The 21,640-nt window shown below is 36.8% G+C and overlaps 1 protein-coding gene across 13 annotated transcripts in view; it reads left to right on the top strand.

The window, feature by feature from the left end:
• ERC1 (ELKS/RAB6-interacting/CAST family member 1) overlaps positions 1–21,640 on the top strand; it is a 302,814-nt gene that overhangs the window by 196,735 nt on the left and 84,439 nt on the right. For 12 of the 13 annotated variants that reach the window (XM_054067600.1, XM_054067591.1, XM_054067580.1 and 9 more), the window contains one exon: positions 1,410–1,570. In XM_054067600.1, coding sequence (XP_053923575.1) covers positions 1,410–1,570 — 161 coding nt within the window. Of the gene's footprint in view, positions 1–1,409; positions 1,571–2,456; positions 2,582–21,640 lie in introns of those variants that run through there. The other variant, XM_054067629.1, reaches the window with a different exon arrangement.

Raw genomic sequence — 21,640 nt, 5'->3', positions numbered from 1 at the left:
CCTAGATGAATTATTTGCTGTACATTTTGAATAAGTTTTGATAATTGTGTATTTTAAATTTTTCTTAATTTTCTGGACCTAAGAGGATTGTTTGTTGTCAGCTGCATTTTGGTGGAAGTAGATACGCCTTCTGCAGTAAGCTATGATAGATTTTTATAAATCTGCTAATTCTGAATTCCAATGTTGCTTGCTCTATCCTTGATTGAGGACAAAATCCAGTCTTGTTATCTGTGTTTGTCCTGAGTTATTAGCTCTGCCTCTAGGAGTACAGGATATATTAAAGCAAAGAGTGGTATGATCCATGCATACCTTCCATCCTCCAGCACCTGTATAGTGAGTTACGTGCCCAACTCTTTGTAAAACCACATAAGTAGAATATCGTTTCAGTAATTCACTTCCAGGTGAATTGTTATGCAGGGATATAAATGCAGTGCAATGCCGTATTGTCATACTAAATTTATACAAATGATCTATTATGTGCAATACTAGCACCTGAGTTTCTCCCATTTAAAGCACATGACGAAATTGTTTATGAACGCTCTGACATAATAGGGAAAATCTGTATGGAAGAAAGCGAAAGTAATGTGTGCTGTCAAGCATTATTATAAAATCATTAAAAGAATATCCGGAGGTTTTTGTATGTTACATCTAGCTACACTCGAGCTTTTATTGTGGTTTTGCATGTGAGCAGTGATAAATTCTAGCTGAGAAAGAACCTGCTGCAAGTGCAAAATAAAATATGACTACTTGCATCTGTAGTATCTATGCTGGAATTCACAATCATCTTCATTCCAAACCTTTCCTATTTAGCTGAAGATATGAGCATTGTTTTGCTATACCTGAATGCCATCAGCAATTTTTTAATGTCTTTTATGTTGCTTAATCACAAAACATACCTATAAGCATTGTTAAGCAGGTATTTTGAGGGCAGTAGTCTTACATCTTCATGTTAACCCAGACCTCTCTCTGTTTTGGAACGATTACCTTCATTCTTAAAGTGCTTAGGTAGTTTTTCTTAGGCATCATTTGCAGAGAAAAGTTTTTTATAGTTTTGATATTTTATCAGTGTATTTCATTTAACACCTAGCATTTTTGTGGGCTAATTTTAATACATATAGGTCATTCTTTTATCCTTGTGGTACATTATCTAAAGCAGAAATAGTGAGGGGTTGAAGATTTGTAATTTGGTATTATAATGGTAATGTTCTAGTGACCAGACTATGTTGATTCACAGCCTGTAATGGTGCTTCAGTCATGTGTAGACGTACTGTCCACAGCACTAGATGATGCTTCCAGTCTACATGTACTGGTAACTCTTGTGTTCCAATTTAGTTGTGACATGTAGGAAGTTCCAGTTGATCACATTACACTATTTTTCTCTCCTCCTGTGTCTCCCAAAAATGTTTCAGGTAGAAGAGCTGATGATGGCCATGGAGAAGGTTAAGCAGGAGCTGGAGTCAATGAAAGCAAAACTGTCCTCTACACAGCAGTCTTTGGCTGAGAAGGAAACTCATTTGACCAACCTACGAGCTGAAAGAAGGAAACATTTGGAGGAAGTCCTGGAGATGAAGTAAGTGTTTGTTTTCATTATTTGTAAGCATGTTTTATTTATATCTCTGAATTCTCCTCTGATCCCTGGTGTTCTGAAGACAACTGCTGCAGGAATGTGTCTCTGTAGACAGCAGCCACCTATGTAATCAGTTGAGTTTCCCAAAGTGACTTCTGACCAGGGATTACTTACATTACTTTCATGCTTTTATTAGAGCTCAAAAACATTTCTTCCTTATGATCATTTAGAGTAGACTATATTTGCATGATAGCATCTCGAAAGATTCTAAACAATTATTGGGGGTCATTTATTTTGTGTGTCTTATGGATGTGCCATCTTGCTTTGAGTAGCCTATAATCTACTTCAAGGTAAGACATGAGTCATTGTAACAAATAACAAAAACGAAAGAGGGAAGAGATAAACATAATGTCAGGTAGTCGCGATGCTAAAATCAGACTGCAGATGTCTAGTCTGCTAAAGTATTTTTCAAACTCATGCACACGATTCATTAGAGCTGGAACAGAGTTTGAAGTTCTTTATCAATCAGACTTCTCTTGTCATCTTAACATAGTGAGGCCTGAATAAAACCAAGCTTTGAAGAGGTGGGGAGAAGTGAGGAATAAGACTTTTAAGGCTTAAATACTTCCTAATTTTTGACCGTGCATAATAGATAAATAGTTATCCTCAGTTAAGGGAGACATGAATCCATTTAGTGCAATGATGGATAGTGCTGCCAGAAGTTCATTAAAACACTTTCAGTTGTTTAGCCAGCCCTGAAGAGAAGGAACATTTTTATTGGCAGGACCAGCAGTGGTTCCTCCACTGTGGTTTTGTGAGCCATTATTTATTTATTTAACTTTTCTACACTAGCCTCTTTCCTTTTCTTTTTTTTTTTTTTTCATGAAAGGATAGAAAAACAGCTGTTACAAAATGGAAAGAGAAGTGGCTTAGATCTTGAAAATCTAGCTTGAGAGTGCTGTATAAAGTGGGCCAAGCCTCCCGAGCTTCATATTCAGCTACAGCAGTCTGATCTAGACCTGGCATAAAAACGTTGGAAGATTGCAGTACTTAAAAGCCACACTTTTTATTTTTAATAAAAAAATTTATTGAGCTATAAATTTGACTGCCTTGAGAGTTTTTGTATTGGGGTATGGGAAGAATAGCTCTTAAGGTGATGTGGGAATCCAAAGCAACTGGAGATATATCCCATATCCAATCACTTGGCAGTACTTTCTTCTGCCAAACTGCTCTGCCAAACCTTCTCATTAAAATATACACGTAGTGTACAGTATATCCTGAAATATATTTGGAATTGTGTAGCTCTAGAGCCTTTAATATAACTACTCCCTTCTTTTAAATTATGACCTTTCTTAGCTGAGTAAGTTATTGTTGGAAAGTTGTTGTACTGAAATGTAGTATGGGGAACTGCATAAACTGCTAGATCCATTGTTCCTCAGAAGGAAGAAGAACACTGGAGAGAATGGTAATGCTGTCAGCACATGGAGAGAAATATGGAAAAAACATTATGTTTGTATAGTTAACTAGCTGAGCATGTTTTAGTCATAGCTGGTCTGTCTAAAAGTTCTATAAAGCTGCCAAAGCTGCTCCAAACTTCAAAAACTTGCCCTCACCATGAGGCTCTGTTGCAAACAAGCCTCCACTGAGGACTCCTAGTCAATTAAATATCTTACATTTATATACAGAAACTTCAGTATATTCTTCATTGCCCTACTTTCCCAGACGATGCCCTCTATGAAAAGCACTCTTGTCATCTGTTTTCTAGTTTTGCAAAAAGTTTTTAATGTTAAAATGTTTCCTACTAGTTCAACTAAAAAATAACAGTAATTGAATGAGTGGTCAATTTTGTAAAGCATTTAGCTGGTTTTGGTATCGTTAACAGAAAACAATAGCTGTTGTACAGATACTGTTCAATGTTTCCCAAGATTTGGGGCACACTTCACTGAGAAAAGTTTGAGGTGTTCAAAAGCAGCACTTATTGAATCTGAGATTTGATAGAGGTGTAAGCTTAACAGGCTGGGTCCTGTAGCCATCTAATGGGGCAGGGGTGCAAGAAAAATAGCTTAGGAAATGCTGCTTTAGGAGATTCTAGCTGTGGACTGACAGAAAGTGTTAAAGCAACAAGAGGACTCCAGAAAGTTACCTTTGGGTTTTAGTAGGAAGTTGTTAGATATTATGTTAATGAAAATATATATTTAAAATACTGTTTCATAGAGTAGAGCTTGTGTTTACTACGGACTGTAACCCTGAGAAGATCATTTCACGCTCCTTAGGGAATACCATGACACTAGAATAGCTCAAATGCAAATTACTCAAAGGAAGAAATTTCTCTCCTTAAAGAAATATTACATATTTTGAAGCTCTCTTCCTTTAATATTTTCATTTTCTTTAAAAAAACTTGTTGTAAATAATTATGATGGAGGTAGATAATGGTCTCTCTATTTAGATCACCAAACATGATCCCCTGTAAAAAAAATACTAGTGAATTGCTAGGATTTTTGTTTTGTTATGTTTTCTTTAAGAAGTTCTTATGTTTCCATCATTCACAGCAAATCTTTTAAATTAGGCAGGAATAAAGTGCTGTCTACAGAGAAATCTCTGTTCTTTGTCCTATAAAAACCTGCTTAGGCTGAGCTGAGTTATAAACTGTTGAAAATCACCAGTTTTCCTTTCCCTTTTTTTCTCCTGGTGTTGTCAGCAAATTTTGGCAGTGTGTGAAAATAACCAAGCGCAAACAGTCTAATCTGGGGCTGAGCTCATGCAATTGCCAAAACTGTAGCAGCGGACACTGCACTTATAGGGAAGGGGAACAGACACTGTGTCTGCATATAGCAAAGAAATACTTCTTTTGTTATTGTCATTTTTTTTGACTAGGCATGCCTTTTGTTATGGTCAGAAGCACCAGAAGATTCTCCCTAGTTGTCTGCTTTAGGGTTGAAAAGTCACAGTTGGAGTATTTCTCAATCTTTTCTTTCAGACCTGGAAAAATATCCAATAGCCCTTTCCTGAATTATGCCTTCTCTTGCTAATTGCAATTGCTGCTAGCCTTATAATTCAAGAGATACAGACTTACATAATGTAGTTGACGCTTCAGAGTTGAATCCTTCATCCTGCTGTCATGTAACAGAAAGATTATTACTTGTCCAAGAATAAATTACTATCATCTTTTTTCTTTAAAAATAGTCAAGGGTATTGCAGATGAATTAATTATTATAATAGAACATAACTTGTGTTTCAAAATTAAACTGTCAAAAAAATGCCTTTTTTGATTTTACATGAGTGGTCTTTTGAATATTTATCACAGTAGTCTCTAATTACATTAATACTTCCCACAGATAGTAACTTTCATTTGATACAGAGCGTAGGCGGTGATCAGAGATGAACCAGGCCTGTGTAGCTTAACGAAGCTGTTTATTGTCTTCCTTTCTTATTTCATCTCACAGTTGGAAGGCCTGATGAGAGCTACACGAGCGCTATTCTTAAAACTAAGATGCCAGCCTAGGCAGTGTGGTGCAGGAAGACTGTTCATCTTTATCTCTGCTACAGTTTTCTTGCCTGATATGCAAGTCATTTAAAAAGAGTTGGTAGATGGTTGATAAGTCCATGCTTTCATTTTCTGGTTATCAGATAAAAGAAATACAAAAACACACACACGAACACTCATAACTGAAAATGCCGTCAGTGGAAGCTGAGGTGGTTTATCTTCTGAAAAGTTTATCCTCTCGGCAATAAAGCAGTATTGTCTGGAGGTATGCGTATGAGGTTGAAATTGAAAGTGGTCCAAAAGAAACTGATTAATTGGCACATAGTTTGTTTGCCAGAAAAGTAATTTCAGTTGATCCAAAATGAGGTGTGAAGTAATTTCAAACACAGCAAACAGTTTAACCAAACAAAAATATTTCAGATTATATACACTCATGGTGAACAGAAGCAGCACAAAAAAAAATAGCATCAGTGTCCTTCCAATGATAACTTGTCAGCTCATCAGAAGTTGTCTTAATGGAAATTTTTTTTTTTTTTTTTTTTTTTTTTTATGTTAGAGAAATTATAGTTTATGTCTCTGGTTTAACAACAGTTCTCCAGAGGAGAAGTGATTCCTAATTGCAGAAGTACATGTGTGTTCTATGTGTATAAACAGTAGTCTCTGTCATTTGGAGTCACTTCCCGTCTGTTATCGGTGCTACAAAGCAGTAATATGTTAACCTCATATCTGTAAGGTATGGTTTCTAAGCCCAGTGCAAACTCTTCATCATATTGAACCGGATTATGTTATTGAGCCCCTTGGTATATCAGGCCACCATGTGACTGTGGCAATGGTACCAACACACCTACTGTGATTACTTTGTGTGAATTTAAATAAGCTAACATCCCAGAGGGAGCACTCCATGTCCCTAGGATTTACTGTCTGGGGCAAAGCTGAATAGGTGCAGATGCATCAGTCCCTTTTTTCCTTCTATAAGCTTAGATATTTTTCTTTAAAATGTCTTTTTCAGGGCACACAGTGAAAATTAACACAATATCTCATTACCATTGCTTTATCCTTTCCAATTATCAAACATAAAATATATTTATTATGTTTATATTAATGATATCTGGTCAGCCAGTTAGATTTTTACATTTAAGTTGTAAAAAGTTCAGTTGCAGTAGTCTGAAATTTGAAAAATTATTCATTTCTAATTATTGGACAATACAGACATTTTGTTTAAATAATTGCAAATAAACTGACATTGGAACTGCTGTTAATCTCCGAAGTGAATTGCACAAAATCTGATAGGAAGGCTGAAATACAGTGTACAGATATATTGTGTGTCTTTTAAGGCTAAACTTTATTGAAAGGCCAGAAATTTCTATTTTTTTATCACCGCAGTTCTCCTCACTGTAATGAAACATTAGGCTTTTCATAAATGTAATTGTAGATCTTGGTTACGTTCAAATTTGGTGACTTCTACTATTATTTTTTAATTCAGCTGAAAGCCTAAGAGAAAACATAATCTCTCTTGCACCTTTTCTCTCTTGGCAATGAAGAAATGAAGCCCGTTTTCCTTTCTGTCCTCCGGTATTGTTGAAGTTTCACAGAAAGATAAACTACAAAGCAAAGAAGTGAACCTTCAGCAAAGCCTGCATAAGTAAGGTGCCCCCTGTGAGCACACACAGGGAATGAGATTGTTGTGGTTTGCTCTGTTTCTTTAAGCATTGGGAATTGATGTTTATCTTTTGTGACTGGTTTGTTTTTACTCTTCACTTGCCTTGAAAAACTTTTTCTTCTGTGGCTTTTTCGGATACTAAAATCTTGACATGATGTGTCACTGTCCCATTCTCTCTTGTGATAAAACCTCCATATATCATTTTATCTTGAATTCTGTGCACCCTGAGAACAGTCTTGTAGAGAGAAAGTACTATACTATCTTAATGAGCCATGACAGGCCTGGAAGCAAGACCAACTGCTGAAAAGTACACCAGGTGGTATTAAAGGGGTTTGTTCCCCTAGGTAATTTCTAAGACTATTAATGTTGTAGGGAGGAGTCGGGGAGAGGAGATCCAGTCATTAACTTCCTCAGAATTTACCTACACTGTGCTCTTGTTTCCATGCTTTTCCACAGGAGATATTTTTTTAATTCTGGATATGTTTTCCGGGGACTGGGTTTAGTGTAAGTGATCCCTTTGGTAGTTCTTGGAACATAGTTTTCTAGATTGTGAAAGGAAATTAGTCCTCTTTTAAGTGAGAAAGTGAAAAACATAGTGTATAGCCTCAGTGTTAAGAACACACAAGTTTTGTTATGTTTTTCTTTTCTATTAATAGATTACGGCATTCTTACAGAAATTGCTGTGAAAGATCTCGTCAGTAGAGATCTTGGCATACATACGCAGAGTACTAAAATGTATACATTTTTTAGGCATATACAATCCTAGCACTAGTGAATGAATACCCTTTTTGTCTTTTCTCAGTTTTCTAGTTCATTATTGAAAATACATTTAGAGGCAGGTGCAGCACAAAATAATTTCTTGGAAGTCATTAGTGCCCCATGTTCTTTACTGCCCAAAGGGCATTGCTTTGGGAAAACTTTCTTTGTCATAACCCCTATGTTGTACGTATTATCTTCTCTAAAAGAATAATGAGAACAATGCTTATTTTTTCTGGAAATACGTACCCAGCTAACCCAATATTAGGAACAGGAATGGAGAGAGGGAAAGTTTTATTTTTACTAATATGTAAAACATATTGCTTGTAAGATAGCTCTAAGGGCACCAATATACTGCCTTCTGCTAGCTAATTCTGCATTCCTTTTCCAGTGAAAAACACTGTTCTACTATATTCTGACATACAATTTGTGTAATAGGGTACATTCAGAAGTTCTAAGGTTTATCTGTCCAGGAGAATCTGTGTTAATTTCCCCTGTGTGTATGAATCCTCCACTCCAATTATTTCTAGAACAACACTGACTAAAATAAGTTTCTAGGTCTTCAGCATGCCTTTTTTATTGTTTCTATATACTTATATACACAACCAACATAAATACCACTGTGATTTTTGTTCTAAAATACGCAGCAGTGTTTTGGCTCAGGATTGGTAGCAATAGCACATTTCCTATGCTAGCTGTTTCAGCTGCATCAGTGATTCCTGTCGCCATCCCTAATCCAGCTATAAGATTCTGGGGCTTCCAGGGGTGTTACTGAGCTAAACCAAATCAGGCACTTTTTACTTTCTGTTAAAGTCAAAAGAACCATGAGTTCCTTAGGGTGCTTTTTCCTCTCTTAGAAACGTGCACTGTAAATAGTGATGCATATAAATCAATTCTATGAGCACTACATATTTCATTAAATACAGTCAAGTTGTGGGTTAATAGAAGTTCCAAGTGAAAATATTATGGTATCTCATTGCATATATTGTAGATTTAATGTAGTGTGAACAATAGTAGCTTTGAGCCACTGTAAATCCCATCCGGACATCGTCAACATAGTTCAAAATACATGGAGGGAAATCTCAAAGGTTCAGTGCGGTCATACGGCCACTGTGCATATGCGAGTCATTCTTTCATTGTTTTTAAAATAACAGTGGTACTTTGTGGGGTGTAAGTAAGGCAAAGTCTAACTTCAGACTGATTTTTGGAGTTAACTAGAAATTCGGTTTTGAAAATCAGGTCAATTTGCTTTAATTACAGAAATAACCATTGAAGCAAGTAATTGCTTCCCTACAGTCCTGGAGGCCAACAAGTGGGAGGGTGTACAAAAAATTGGAGAAAAGAGTCAAGTCATTGACAGCCCCTACAATCTTTGTCTTTAACCTATATGGGAATATTCAGTATATCTTTTTTGTTTTCGCCCTTCCCAAACAGTCCTTTTGAGTTCTTTTAGGCAAAATAAAAAACACCCATCTGCAAATCTGTGGAGTTTCTGAGAAAACTTCATAGTAGAAGGATTTGGGAGTTGCTGGTTTGTCTGGTGGTATCCTGTGTGACATGCAAGTGACTACGTGTAAGAGCAGTTAAAAACATGAAAATTGACCAGAACTGTTAATTTAGAAATCCTAAAAGATGATGCTAAGCACCCTAAAAGTGTCTTTCTTTAAGGTATAATATTGTCATTGGTATTGAGCCTCTTCTTCCCAGTCCAAAATCTAGTGTTACAGCTTATGCAGATTACAGGATAAAGAGAACTGTCTTTCCTGGTATTAGGAGCTAGCATGTATATGAACAAATATATAAGGCCACCAATACTGTTATGAAAAGATGACTACTGCAAGTGGCTTTGAACAGCCAAGGATTACATTAGGCTACCTTCAGTTCTTAGAAATGTATTGACATAAATAATCAACAATATTGTTTATAAACACTTGGGCAATAGTATAGTGTTAAGTAACAGATAACCTAAATTTTTTGAGACTAAATCATGACAAATCAACCAGGTGTCCCTGTATGCCAAATCATAGCTTTAGTAATACATTAGAAGTGGCATGTTTTGATCTCAAGAGGATTTCTGTTATTGTCTCACAAAACTGTCTCATCAAAAAAGTAGAATTGTATTCCTGATTAAACTGCTGTAAAGTGAATAAGCAGGTAGCTGGAAAAGAACAATTAGCAGTATATTGTCAAAACGGAAACCTATTGTTTCCTTAGAGGTCTGTCCCAAGTCTCCTACTGTTCAAAATGTCCATTAATGTAGAGGCTGTCAAGCCAGAAGGGACGTATTACCAAAATGCCAATGTGAGTCTTCAGGCATTTCAGAGAACAAGGTGAGGATTCAAAATGTTCTCAATGAAGTGAAGAAGGGTTCTAGAGAGACTGTAGAATACTGTTCCCTGGAGGGCTTTGCAGACAAATTGTACCAACATATCACAAATGTCTTAAATATAGTTGAATGTGCTTTAACAGTGCAGGCTAGATGAAATTGAGGGTAGGGAAGATGTTATCTTGTTCTTGTGATTCTTCAGCACAAATTATATACTTCAATGTCTGTGAGGACCAAAAAATGCCGTTTGTAAAAACGTATGTTATATCCTATGAGTTTGTTCTATGTGTCATATGGGTTTGGTTCTCTCTGTTAATACTGACTTTGGGTTGAAGATTTGATTTCTAAACAGAAATTTTGCTCTTACAGTTAATCCATTTTGAGTATTCTTCATGCAAAGGAAACTTTTTTTTAATTGAAAAAAAGTAATCATCGTTCAGTTTGTTGCTTCAAGGTCAATGCAAAATTCCTGTTGCCTTTCAAGCCCTCAATAGGCTGAAAGGGATAGGTCTGCTTAGGTTATGAAGAATGCCAAGGATATCTTCTGATATTTAGAGAGAGCCTTTATGACCCCTACTAGCCACATTTTCTTTAAAAATATTAGTAATGCAAATATTACTAATAGTACTTTGCAGTTCTGTTCATTGAAAGATCTTAGTCAAAGTCTTCCTTTTTATAAAAACAGAGAAGTACTATCATTATCCTCGAAGGTGTAAATGGAAAAAGAAAACATGAACTTTGTCATTTACCATGGCCACAGAAATTCAGTGGTGTCAGGAATTAAAATCTGAAAATGTTAGGGTTTTAGGGTTTTAAAAATCTTACTGTTTGAGGCATAAATGTTTAGTAGGAAATGTTGTGCATATAAGATAAATACTTATTTCTCTTTTCTAACGTGTTTTCATATAGATCCTTTCTACATCCTCAATTATTGTTTATTATGTGTCTATACCTAAAATTGAGTATGCCTATTTTACCACTTCAGCGCTGTAATTTGAGAGAAGCAATCTGTTCTCTTTTGCTAAGCTGATCCTCAGATTTGTCTTGCTTACTCGTTTCCCATTGTTAGTGAGGGTTTTGGTTTGGACTTTGAAAAATGAGATGAATTTAGCAAGATGTTAATTTAAAGTAAAAACAAATGCATTTTTGCCTTGCCTTGGAAAATATGAAGCTGGCTTTGGACTACAGTTTCATAGGTTTTGTGACAAATGAGGCATGAAACAAACTGGCAAAGTCACAATGTCCAAACTACAGTGGTACAGTATGCTCTCTAATTCCCAGCCCTAAAGATCTCAGCAAAGGTCGCAAATTAAACAAAGTCAAAATTAATCAACTCTACAATCAAAATACAATTATTAAGAGTTTCGTTTACTACAAAGAAGCAGTTGTGAGAGAGGTACTGAAGCCAGCTCTTTTGTGCAGTAAGGGAAAATCAACAGCAAGGTGTCGAACCGAAAAATGAAACCCTGCAGGTGAACCTGTCTTTGGAGCCAAAAGAAACCGGCACTTATGCAGCAATGCAAGTAAACTGTTGGAGAATGGAAAGGGTGTTTGGTGCTGAGCTGCAGAGGGTGTCAACATTGCATTTGGCCCAAACAGAAGAAGCCTGTGGACTAGAGTCAATGTTAATCAATCAGCTACGTTGTTGTGCACAACCGCTTCAAGCAACCTCTCACCAAGGCTTCACTGCAGTGGTCTCAGCTGCTGTAGCTTTTACCTCCTTTACAACACAGAGCAGTTGGGAGTAGCAGTTCCTCTACATTGGAAGTTGAAAAGTACAGTCAGGGGTGCCTAAATAAGAGCACATTTCTTTATACTTTTTGTGCCCTCCTTTTGGGGAGACGGTGTTCCGTATGACTTTGTGATTTGTATGGATAGATCTCCATTGTCTCAAGTACATTAATTCTATAAATGCTGAAATAAATTTCTTGGTCCATTCTATGGACAAATACGCTCTCAGTGCAACTGAAATATAATGAAGAGTAAGAAAATTTTCTTTTGCTATCTGCTTCTGAAACAGGGCTTGTAGACTTTTAATGAAAGTACTTTAAGGGACAGAAATTACATGAGGCAAAGATGTGGGTTTCATCTCAATGTAATAAATAACCGAAAGAACTTATTCCTTTACATGGGAGTTGCATTATTGTTTTCCTATATCTGTTCTGGTTTTATTTTCTGTTTTGCTAACTGGTAAAATGGCAATATTGAATTAATATGTGAAGACTGTGGAAAGAGATGCTTTATTCTCACACCTATGAGTAGGAATAATTAATTGCATGTTCCTAGCTTATACTTTGCTTAGCCCAATTTCTTTTTCCTGGTGCTGAAACTCACGTTTGCAATGTGGATACATCATGTGTGTTTTGTTTAACCTCTCTACAGTATGGGTCATTTTTATAAATAAGGATGGTTAATTTTCTGTAGATTCTGATAAGCTTTATAACTTTCTTAACAGATATAATCCTTAGCTCCTCTTTCCGAGTTGCTCTACTCCCTGTTCCTACTGTTATTTTTTAAGCAGTTGCACCTAAACCAACAGAACTTTTGCCTGATAAGTTTCTTCTCAGCAGAGACCTGCTTGGAAAAGGTAGAAGATTTGACTCCTCATGACCAATAGTCACATGTTTTCAGTTAAACTCTCATCCCCATTCTGTATACAGGTGTGGCTGGTCTGGAACATTGATTGTGAAATACAAAATCTTTTTCGGTGACTCTATTCCCAAGGAAATCCTACAAGTCTTAAAAAAAAATCTTTAAAAAATATTAACTGAAGGAACAAGAACAAAATCACATTCCTTTTCACAATTTATGCACTGTTTGCACATTTTTTAGTTTGTCTTCACTATGTGTTTCACTTTGAGGTAAGACTTAGGATGGTCTAGTTAAAGTATTTCACTACCTAACTTTTCAGCCCTTTCAGTTGAACTTAGTGGCAGTCTGCTGGGGCTCGAGAATACACACTTATTATGTGTTCATAAGAATCCTCTTATGAACAAGAGGAGTTTACTGACCAAAATGGGATATCATCACTTCTTTCCCCATGACCTTAAAATGCTTTTAGGAATAGCTTTTTTTCTTTTTTTTAAATATGCAGCCTTCTATAATTTCAGTTTATGCTGTGGCATTCAGTTGTGATTATAATACTACATATTATATAGCACTTTCCATCTGCAAATGTTTAATTAGTTATAAATGCCATGTTCATTCTTAAAATAAGTTTTTCTTAATTTGAAAAAAATATTTTTTTACCTTATTTGAGGGGCAAGGAAAACTTAGCCCTGAAAAAAAATTATGTGTCATGAAAAATTATCTTGGTTTCTTGTAGCAGAGTAACCTCCAGACCACGCTCAAGTCATTTAACTGTATTTTGCACTCCAATACAAGATTTCATCTGCTAGGAAGTGAGATTTACAAATACAGTTTATGTTCCATTGGAAAATAATAAAGGACAGTTATTAAAGTATTGTTTAAAGGGCAACAGTAAAACTAGTTGTCTTGTTCACGGTACAAAATGGTTTTGAATAGATCAGAGACCAAGAGATACATAGCTAGGTTTTTTCCAATCTTCTCTGTTCCTCAAGTCTTCGCTTTCTTTCTTTGTAAGCCTTCTGTCACTCTACACCCAAAAGATAAGCGAGATAAGAAATAGCTCTGAGACACCTGTTGATCATTTGTTTGTTCTAAGAAAAACAGCACTGCATTGTCTAAACCTAGATGTACACTAAATGCATTGTGTTAGTGAATAAATGGGCTGTTATGATATATATTCCTCATTTATAACTTTTAAATTATAAAAGTAAGTGCAAAAACTCACAGAGATTTAGCTTAAAATTTGAATGCTTGGCTTGTAATTGAAAAATTAAGATGTTAAGGAAAGGGCACAATTTTCTTATCAAAGATGCAGGGACAGTGTGGCCTTTATACTGTTTAATCAAGAATATTTGTGGAAGTGATGAAATTAAATATTTTTATTTTTAAAGATTTTTTTTCGATATCATGCTTATCAAACTCTCCTGGGCTCAGGAAGCTGATGGCAGGTAGGCCCTTAGGTAAACAGGAGCTATTAAGTGATACAGGGCAAGGTGCTAAGTGACTCTCCAGTTTCTCTTCTTTATTATCTTGCTCCTTACAACAGAATTCCATATACATGTAGAAAAGATATAAAAGAGAGAAAGTGCGATCACACAAATAAGACTTCTTGGGTTAAAAAGTAGCCTGATTGAGTAAAGGATGATTGAGCTGTGTTAATGTTCCTAGTAATTCATACCACATGCTGATCTGTATTCAAAGCCACCAGGTAGAGCTGACCTGGCATTTCTCTTGTGCAGTGCACCTGTGAGCCATAAGGGTATGGCCTGGTCCATGGCCAAACTTACTTTGGAATTTTTCCCAGGCTTAGACTTTGGTTTTTCAAATGTACTACTCTTCGAATTTGTTCCTGTTTGTATTTTCTTCTTTTGTAAATAAGATGCTCTAGAATGGCAAGATTGAAATGTAGTAATTCTCAATGGCATTGATATATTTTTTTCTAGATGTGCAATTTGAACTTAGCCAAGTCGCTTTATAAAGTTTCTCAGCTTTAAAATGACTATATAACTACTTTTTTTCATATATTTTTCTCATAAGTCAGTGAATGTTTGCTTTAAGTTTTTAAGTATGTAAAGCTATTTAACATGCCAGAGCACTCTAATACTGTTTCTTTATTCATTTCTTCTGCAGCAGGTCAAGGAAAGCAAAATCATACAGAGACTCTTTAAGAGAAAATTCTTTCTCTCTGATTGTTAGAATTAGTCATGCTCTTCACACAGTTGTTTAGGCCTTGTAGAAATACATTAATATGAAAATAAACAGAAGACTTCCTCTTTATGTTATGGCTCAGTAAAATCCTCTTTAAAAGAAGCATTTTAAACTTCACATGCAATTTCCAATGTCACCTCATGTATGAATGAAACTGTACTCTGTGTTATGCAGGCAAAGACTGAAAATACTTTCTTAGGATCATAAGGTGTCGTGTTCTGACTGCACAGCAGCCTGAGGTACTGACCCATCTGGTCCTGTTCTCCCCTTCCAATTCCTCCTTTACAATGTAAAACTAACAAACTACTAACAAAACTCCACTGAACTATTCAGTACAGCAAAACCCAGCAAAAATATGTTTACATTTTTCTGAAGTTAGCTTTCTGGTGACTTAGTGCACTGGAGTGGCAGTCTCTGGTTAGATAACTGTCAGACAACACAAGGCACGGTTTGAAACGTATCTTGTGTCCTGGGAAAGAAAAGAGTGTGACGGCAAGCCGTTAGATTGGCTTGAACTTCAACTTTAGTGGAAAAACAAAAAAAACACCTTTGCATGGTCTTTGTTCATAGCTTGTATAATGTGATGAGATCCTTGTGGTGAGTTCTTAATGTTTAATAATCTTCGCCTGCTTCATAATCCTTTCCTCTGCTGCTTTTTCTTCTTCACCAGAAGGTCTGTCCTACTCTGGACCTGACAGGCCAGCTGCCTTTGGCCAGCTGCCTCCTCTACCAGCAAGCCTTGTGTTGGAGATGGAGTGGTGTTTTCTGTTAAGGATCTGAGCTGCAACAATTCAGTCTCTCTGTCATTCTGTGTCTGTTAGTCATTCCTTGTTCTGAGTTGAGTGGGTTGATTAAACATTAAAGTAGGTGTCTGGATTGAGAGGGTTAAAGAGTGTCCATCTGTTCTGGATTTACTGCTGCTTCAGTGGAGGCAGGAAGGCCAGGAATTAGTGAGTGGCTTAGTCCTTTCTCACTGCTGGCAGCTGACAGGAGCACTGATGAGGTGATAATGAACTAAAAAGTCTGCCCTGTTGGCTGGGTGGGAAAGGGACCCAGACAGTGGGCAAGTCTCACCCCTGTTCTTGCCAAGATTTTCACATTTTAATAGAATCCATCTAAAGCAAAATTAACAGGTATATTTCCTGGACCAATTTCAGTAATGTAACTTATCACTGGCAGATACGAAAGAAATATGTATCGTGTTACTTGCAGCATGGCAGCAGCTCTGTAGGCTTCAGGCACCAGACAGCCCAATCAAGTAGGATCGACGGCAGAAAAAGGAGTGTTTATCAAATGCAAAATAAAATGTAATTTCTTTTAAAATACCATCTGAAGTTCTGCGGACGATAACTCTTCCATTTTAGTTCTCACTTTTGGTGGCACTTATTAACATTTCTTGACCCTAACAATTAAACCTTACAGTATTCAAATTGGGATTTGCAGATACATTCTAAAGGAGTTGGTTTGCGTTTTCTGTCATTGATTTAGGTACTACAAAGCACTGTTTTTCTTCTTCAAACGTCAGTCTTTCATAAAAACATATTCCGGATTCCCTGTCACCTTGCAATATTTTACTTTTTACCCAAGTCCAGCTGATGTCAAGCATGAGTGTTCATTATGTGTATATACTAACACAGTATGAATATACTTGTATATCAAGGTGTAAGAGGCACTTGAAGCCAGTCGGACAGCTGAGGAATACAATGTAGGCACTCAGTGGGTTTCTTAAATTAACATAGGGTGTTCTTGTCAACTTACTTGTTGCTGACAGACTTAATAAAGCTTAAAGATTTTACAGACCTTTAATTTATAAACTCTACCAAGAGTATGAATATGAAATCTATTAGTAAGATTTTGTCTTTTTCTTAGAAGACAATGCTCTGAGTTTTCCGTGCTGGGTTAGAAACTGTTTATTCTATAGTCAAAGTGATTGGGAAGCAACTTCATTCATAGAGGGTAAACCTCTCTGACCTTTATGCAGAACATTGAGGAGTTTGCGTACAGGGAAGATCATGACCCCAGAGTCTCGGGTGGCTGTTGATTGAAACCTCGTGTTTCAAAAATCAAATGTTTAAAAACATGTAAGATGTGGGCTGTATACACAGACATTTTTATATCGCATTTTAACTGTCTTGGTAAAAGGTGTTTCTTCCCTTCCGCTGCTTCTGGTCCTAACAGAAAGGGCTAACTCAGCTCAGTTGTTAGTACGACCCCCAGACTGAATGCAATTTTGTCATTATAAGTATTACTTAAATTAATATGACTTCTTTTCCTAAGCCTTTAGGCCCAAATTGTCTCTGCATAAGTATTTCTATATCAATATAATAATGTCTGCTTTCATGAGGTTGCATATGTCAATTACAGTGATAAGTTTTGTAGGTTCGAATCAGAAAAAAAAGGAAAAACTAGGAACTTCTTCCTTGAGAAAAGACAACAACTCTAGCGGGTGGGGCTGGATATGAGGGATGTTGGGAACTGTGCAAAAACTTACAAAAACTTCATTTGCTTGTTTAATTTTTAGCAGTAAGACAGATTGACGCATATGTTCTTATACCATTTATTTGATGTCTCTAGATGCCCCTCCATTCACACAAGGAAATTGAGGGTTTTCAGAAATTCTTACTTCATGAGTCTTCTTCACACACCTTTAGCAATGTTAGGAAAACATGCAAATAGTCTTAATTGGTGAACTACTCTGCTTTGTTAGCTGTACCAGTGTAAATCATATGGGCTCTAACAACTTTCATCGCTACTGAAGGAACGCCTCTTTTTACGATGCCTCATTTGTAACATGAATGTTGTGATTCAGAAGAGGAAGGAATTATTTTTAACCTGATATATTTGGAAGAGGTAGCATGGACTTAGCATCATGGACTGTTATTTATGACTAGGAAAAAATAGTCCCTTTTATGCGTGTTATGGTTGTAGTTCGTAGTTTTCAAATGAATAAAAATTAATATATCTGTTTTCTCATTCTTTCATTTTGGAGAGCCAGGGTATTTGTTCAAAAGCCATTTAGAATAGAACAATAAATGTCAAAAAATAGTCTATCTACTTGCAACTCTTTTCTCAGGAGTCTCCCTCAAATAATGCCTGTAGTGGTGTTGAGTAGAGTTGCTAATAATCTTCTAACCATGCTATCTTTAAATATTCCTTTTCTTCTTATGGAAAGGCTGGAAGGCTATCAAATAGAAATCTTGAATCTGTCACAGGAAAGGGCTTTTTGTTTTTTATTTTCATTAGATCGGTTTTGTCAAAATTTCTCCCAAAGTAATTTAGAGCAACAGGTTCAAATGTTCTTATCTGAACAGGATTAGAATTTTCTCATCTGCTCTGTAATTACATAGTAAGAATGTATTACTACTGCTTTATTTTGGTTTATGACCACTCACTCATTTGTGATATGTCCCTGTTATTCATGCCTAAAATATAAATTTGGTACAAAGAACATAAAAGAAATTTTTGCCATAGAAAAAGAAGTGTTCACGTACACTTCAGAAAGACACGAGTGTCCTCGTGATCACATTATCTTTATGATTCTTGTCCTTTCCCCCACTTCTCTTTGTACGAAGTTGGTGAGGAATCAGACTTTGGAAACTTGAACTCCTGCATAAAAAGTCAAAATTCATCTCCAAATTTTTTCTGTGCAAGACTTGGACATGCTTCATCTTCTATCTAATGTCTCTTTCTGTTTTCAATATTTTGTAGGTTTATGGCCTCTGGGTAAGGTCTTCTAATTCTTGGGAGAATTAGGAGAGCTATATATTGTAGCAAAAAAATCAGTAGAAGACGAGGTGTATCTTGATTAAAAGTATTTCTTAGTGCTCTAGGTAGCAACTTGTATTGATGAATATTGCCAAACTTTCACAGCCTATTCATATTTAACTTCTCATATTTTTTCTCTCAAGGAAACCAGAATGCACTGTTTTTAAACTTGATTATGGGTTAGAAAATACCAAGTAATTATCGGCCTAGAAATCATTTTTCATTCACTCCTGTTTCTTCTTTTCTTTTTTTTCCCTTTTTTTTTTTTTGTTTTTGTTGATTTTACTTACAACTCAGTGTGTGTCAGAGTTGCTGATCCTGCCCAGTAACCATTCGAATTCGCCCTAGTTTCTTACTACTGTTTAATGAATGTTTCACTCCATCTAGAAGATTGCCCTTTAAAATCAATGTGGCTGCTTGTCCACAGAAAGTATGTGAATAGTGTGAGGGCCTGTTCCATGGCAGTGTGTGGAGCTAAAGAAAAGCACTTCAGCCTAGGAAACATTTTCTTTTAAATAAAACTGTATTGAAACTTCTTTGGCTTCCCCCAGGGCTTTATTGATGTTGCTGCCATTGTGATTAAGTTTCTTGATATCTCTGATTATAGTGATGGCATATAGCCAAAATCACTGTTGCTTTTGGCTGAGTAGGAAAAAAGACAGCATGAAAATGTTTTTGGCAAGAAAAAAAGGAGTGCTTGTTAAGACTGAGAAGTTGATTGTTGTATCTTTTGTATCATATTAGAAATGAAGCTAATTCCTTAACACCATGATTTTTAGTGTATTTCATGGCAGAGGTGCTGGGTGAGGCTGCATTTAAAGAATAACATTTCCTTGTTGAACGTGTGGAGTGGGTAAAAGGTAAACTGAGTGAACTTCCCTGCTGTGGTTCATTCTTGGGAGTTTCATTTTGGAGAGGAGGTGCTCCCATTCTTTCCTACTGGCTCAGCTGCATCTTGCTTGATCCCACGCAGTTTTCTTTCTGTGCCAGGGAGCATGCTGGCAGTTCTTTCATTTCTTCACATTCCGTGATGCCCATGACTTGACTGCAGTCAACCTCTTTTTATATAAACTGATCTTTTCCTCCACCAACCTAAAAAGTTAAGCATATCCACTTCTGAACCCTGATTCACAGCTAAAGCTTTATTTAAGAGCTTTAAAAGCCACCTTGAGAAAGGGAGTGTGCAGGCTTACTTCCAGCAAGACTTTACCTTCTGATGTTAGACGTGTGTTCCTAAGCTAGTGTTTGAACATAAAAATGTGTCTATGGTGGGTTAACTTTGGCCAAGAGACAAACTCCCACCCAAGCATTTTCTCACTTCCCCTTCTCAACACGAAAGGGGGAGAAAATAGGATGAGAAGGAGCATGGGTCATGATAAAGACAGAGAATGGAGATTGCTTACGGGTTACTGTAATGGGCAAAGCAAACTCAACTTGGGGAATATTAATTTATTGCCAATTGAAAAAGATTTGGGTAGTAAGAAACAAAGATAACAATTGAAAAACAACTTTCCTCCCCCGTTTCCCATGCTTAACTTCACTCCATCACTCCAGAGTCCTCTACTCAACTCTCTGAGCAGTGCAGGAAGTGGTAGCTGTAGTCAGTACGTAGTTTCTCTCTGCCCCTTTTCCCTCTCACGCTTTTCCCTTGCTCACAGTGGATATCTACTCCAGCATGGCTGTCCACAGGCTGAAGCAGATACATGCTTTGGCACCTAGAGTACCTCTTCCTTCTCCTCCATCTCTGATTTGGGTGTTCCCACTGCTGTTTCTCTCCTCTTTCCCTCCCACCATCTCCTTCCTCTGTCTCTGTGGCAGGTTTTGTCCTTTCTAGAATATGTTTCCACAGAGGTGCCACCAACTTGACTGAAGGGCTCGCTTGTGCCTTGCAGTGGGTCCCTTGGAGACATCAGGAACCAGCTGTGTCCAGCACGAGGCAGCCTTGGTCTGTTCTCACAGAGGCTCCTGCAACCCCCACGTACCACCATCTCTTCCTGGACACCCAATAGAGTGTCAAATGATTTCTTAAATGTTATTTATAGGAGAGGTTATGACGGTATAACAATGCTTACTAATGCAGTACAGTGCATTTGCTGAGTGAAAAAGTATGTTTTTTTTAATGGGAGGAAATAATTTGTTCAACACCTTGGGCTTTAACTCTTGCATGGATGTAGACGATTGCTTGTACAGCAGGGCAGGGCTACTGTGGGGAGGCTGCTAAGAGGAGGACTGAGGTGAAGGTGAGTATTGTCTATTTTCAGCTCAGATCATCTTTCTTATGGTCTGACATGACATTTCATTGCAATAGAATTGAGCTTTACTCAGGGAACTAAAATGCGTAAAAGCACTTCCTTATGCAGCAGGTAGTGAGGCTTTTGTGACACTGTAGAGACAGTGTCAACAGGATCAAGTGTGGCTTAGGCAAATTTGTGGACAATAAGTGCATATTAGAATGAGATTAGACAGGGGTGTGCCCCATAATATCCTTATCCTTAATAAAATAATTCTCAATGTTGGCAGAATATGGGATGAATAGATCAAAAGGCTATATTGCAGAGTGCATTAGAACTGAAAAAGTGCAACTAAGACTAAAGCATGAAAGCGAGGTCTGAAAAGTTGCAGTTACAAAAAGTATTCTGGAGAACACTGAGGGGTTTTAAAGGATTGTGTAGGAAAAAATACTAAAAAGTCATATGCATTTCTCTTATTGGTACCCAGATTAACTAATGCTGATATTAAGAGTGCCAAAAAGACCTAAAGAGGAATATAGCAAATGGGAAGAGAACCAGAGGTACAGGCAATGAGGGAATAATAGTCTGTTTAAGGAGCAGGAACTGAGTATTGGTCAGAGCACTAGTTTTACACTGTGAAAGAAAAGTTTGTGTTGCATAACATGAAGTTAACAAATAGACGAGATTCATGGGAAAGCTGAAGTAGATCCCTGTAGGTACTGAAATAAGGAGGTAACTTTAAGCCCAAATAACTTTGGAAACAGTGGCATGGTTCAAGGAAGATGCTGAGGGATTCATTTTTTTTTGCGTGAAAAAAAAAGCAGCAGAATTCTGTCTCTCATAGGTGGCTGTGGTATTACACTAAAAATTAGCAGATCTGTTTGTCATGAGGCTTTATTCCTTTTTCTCTTAAGAATGCCTCTTTCTGCGGTGCTTCTGTATAGTATCAAGTGTTGAAGTGGATCAGAGCTAAGTGGTTAGCTGAAGTTGAGATCACTTCAATTACCCTGATCATTAGTAAAAACAGCAAGACCTGATTAGGGAAAGCAGATGT

The sequence above is a fragment of the Cuculus canorus genome, chromosome 1, assembly GCF_017976375.1.
Source record: "Cuculus canorus isolate bCucCan1 chromosome 1, bCucCan1.pri, whole genome shotgun sequence".
NCBI lineage: Eukaryota > Metazoa > Chordata > Aves > Cuculiformes > Cuculidae > Cuculus > Cuculus canorus.
Note: the sequence above shows the minus strand (reverse complement) of the source record. Positions and strands in the feature narration are given on the sequence as shown.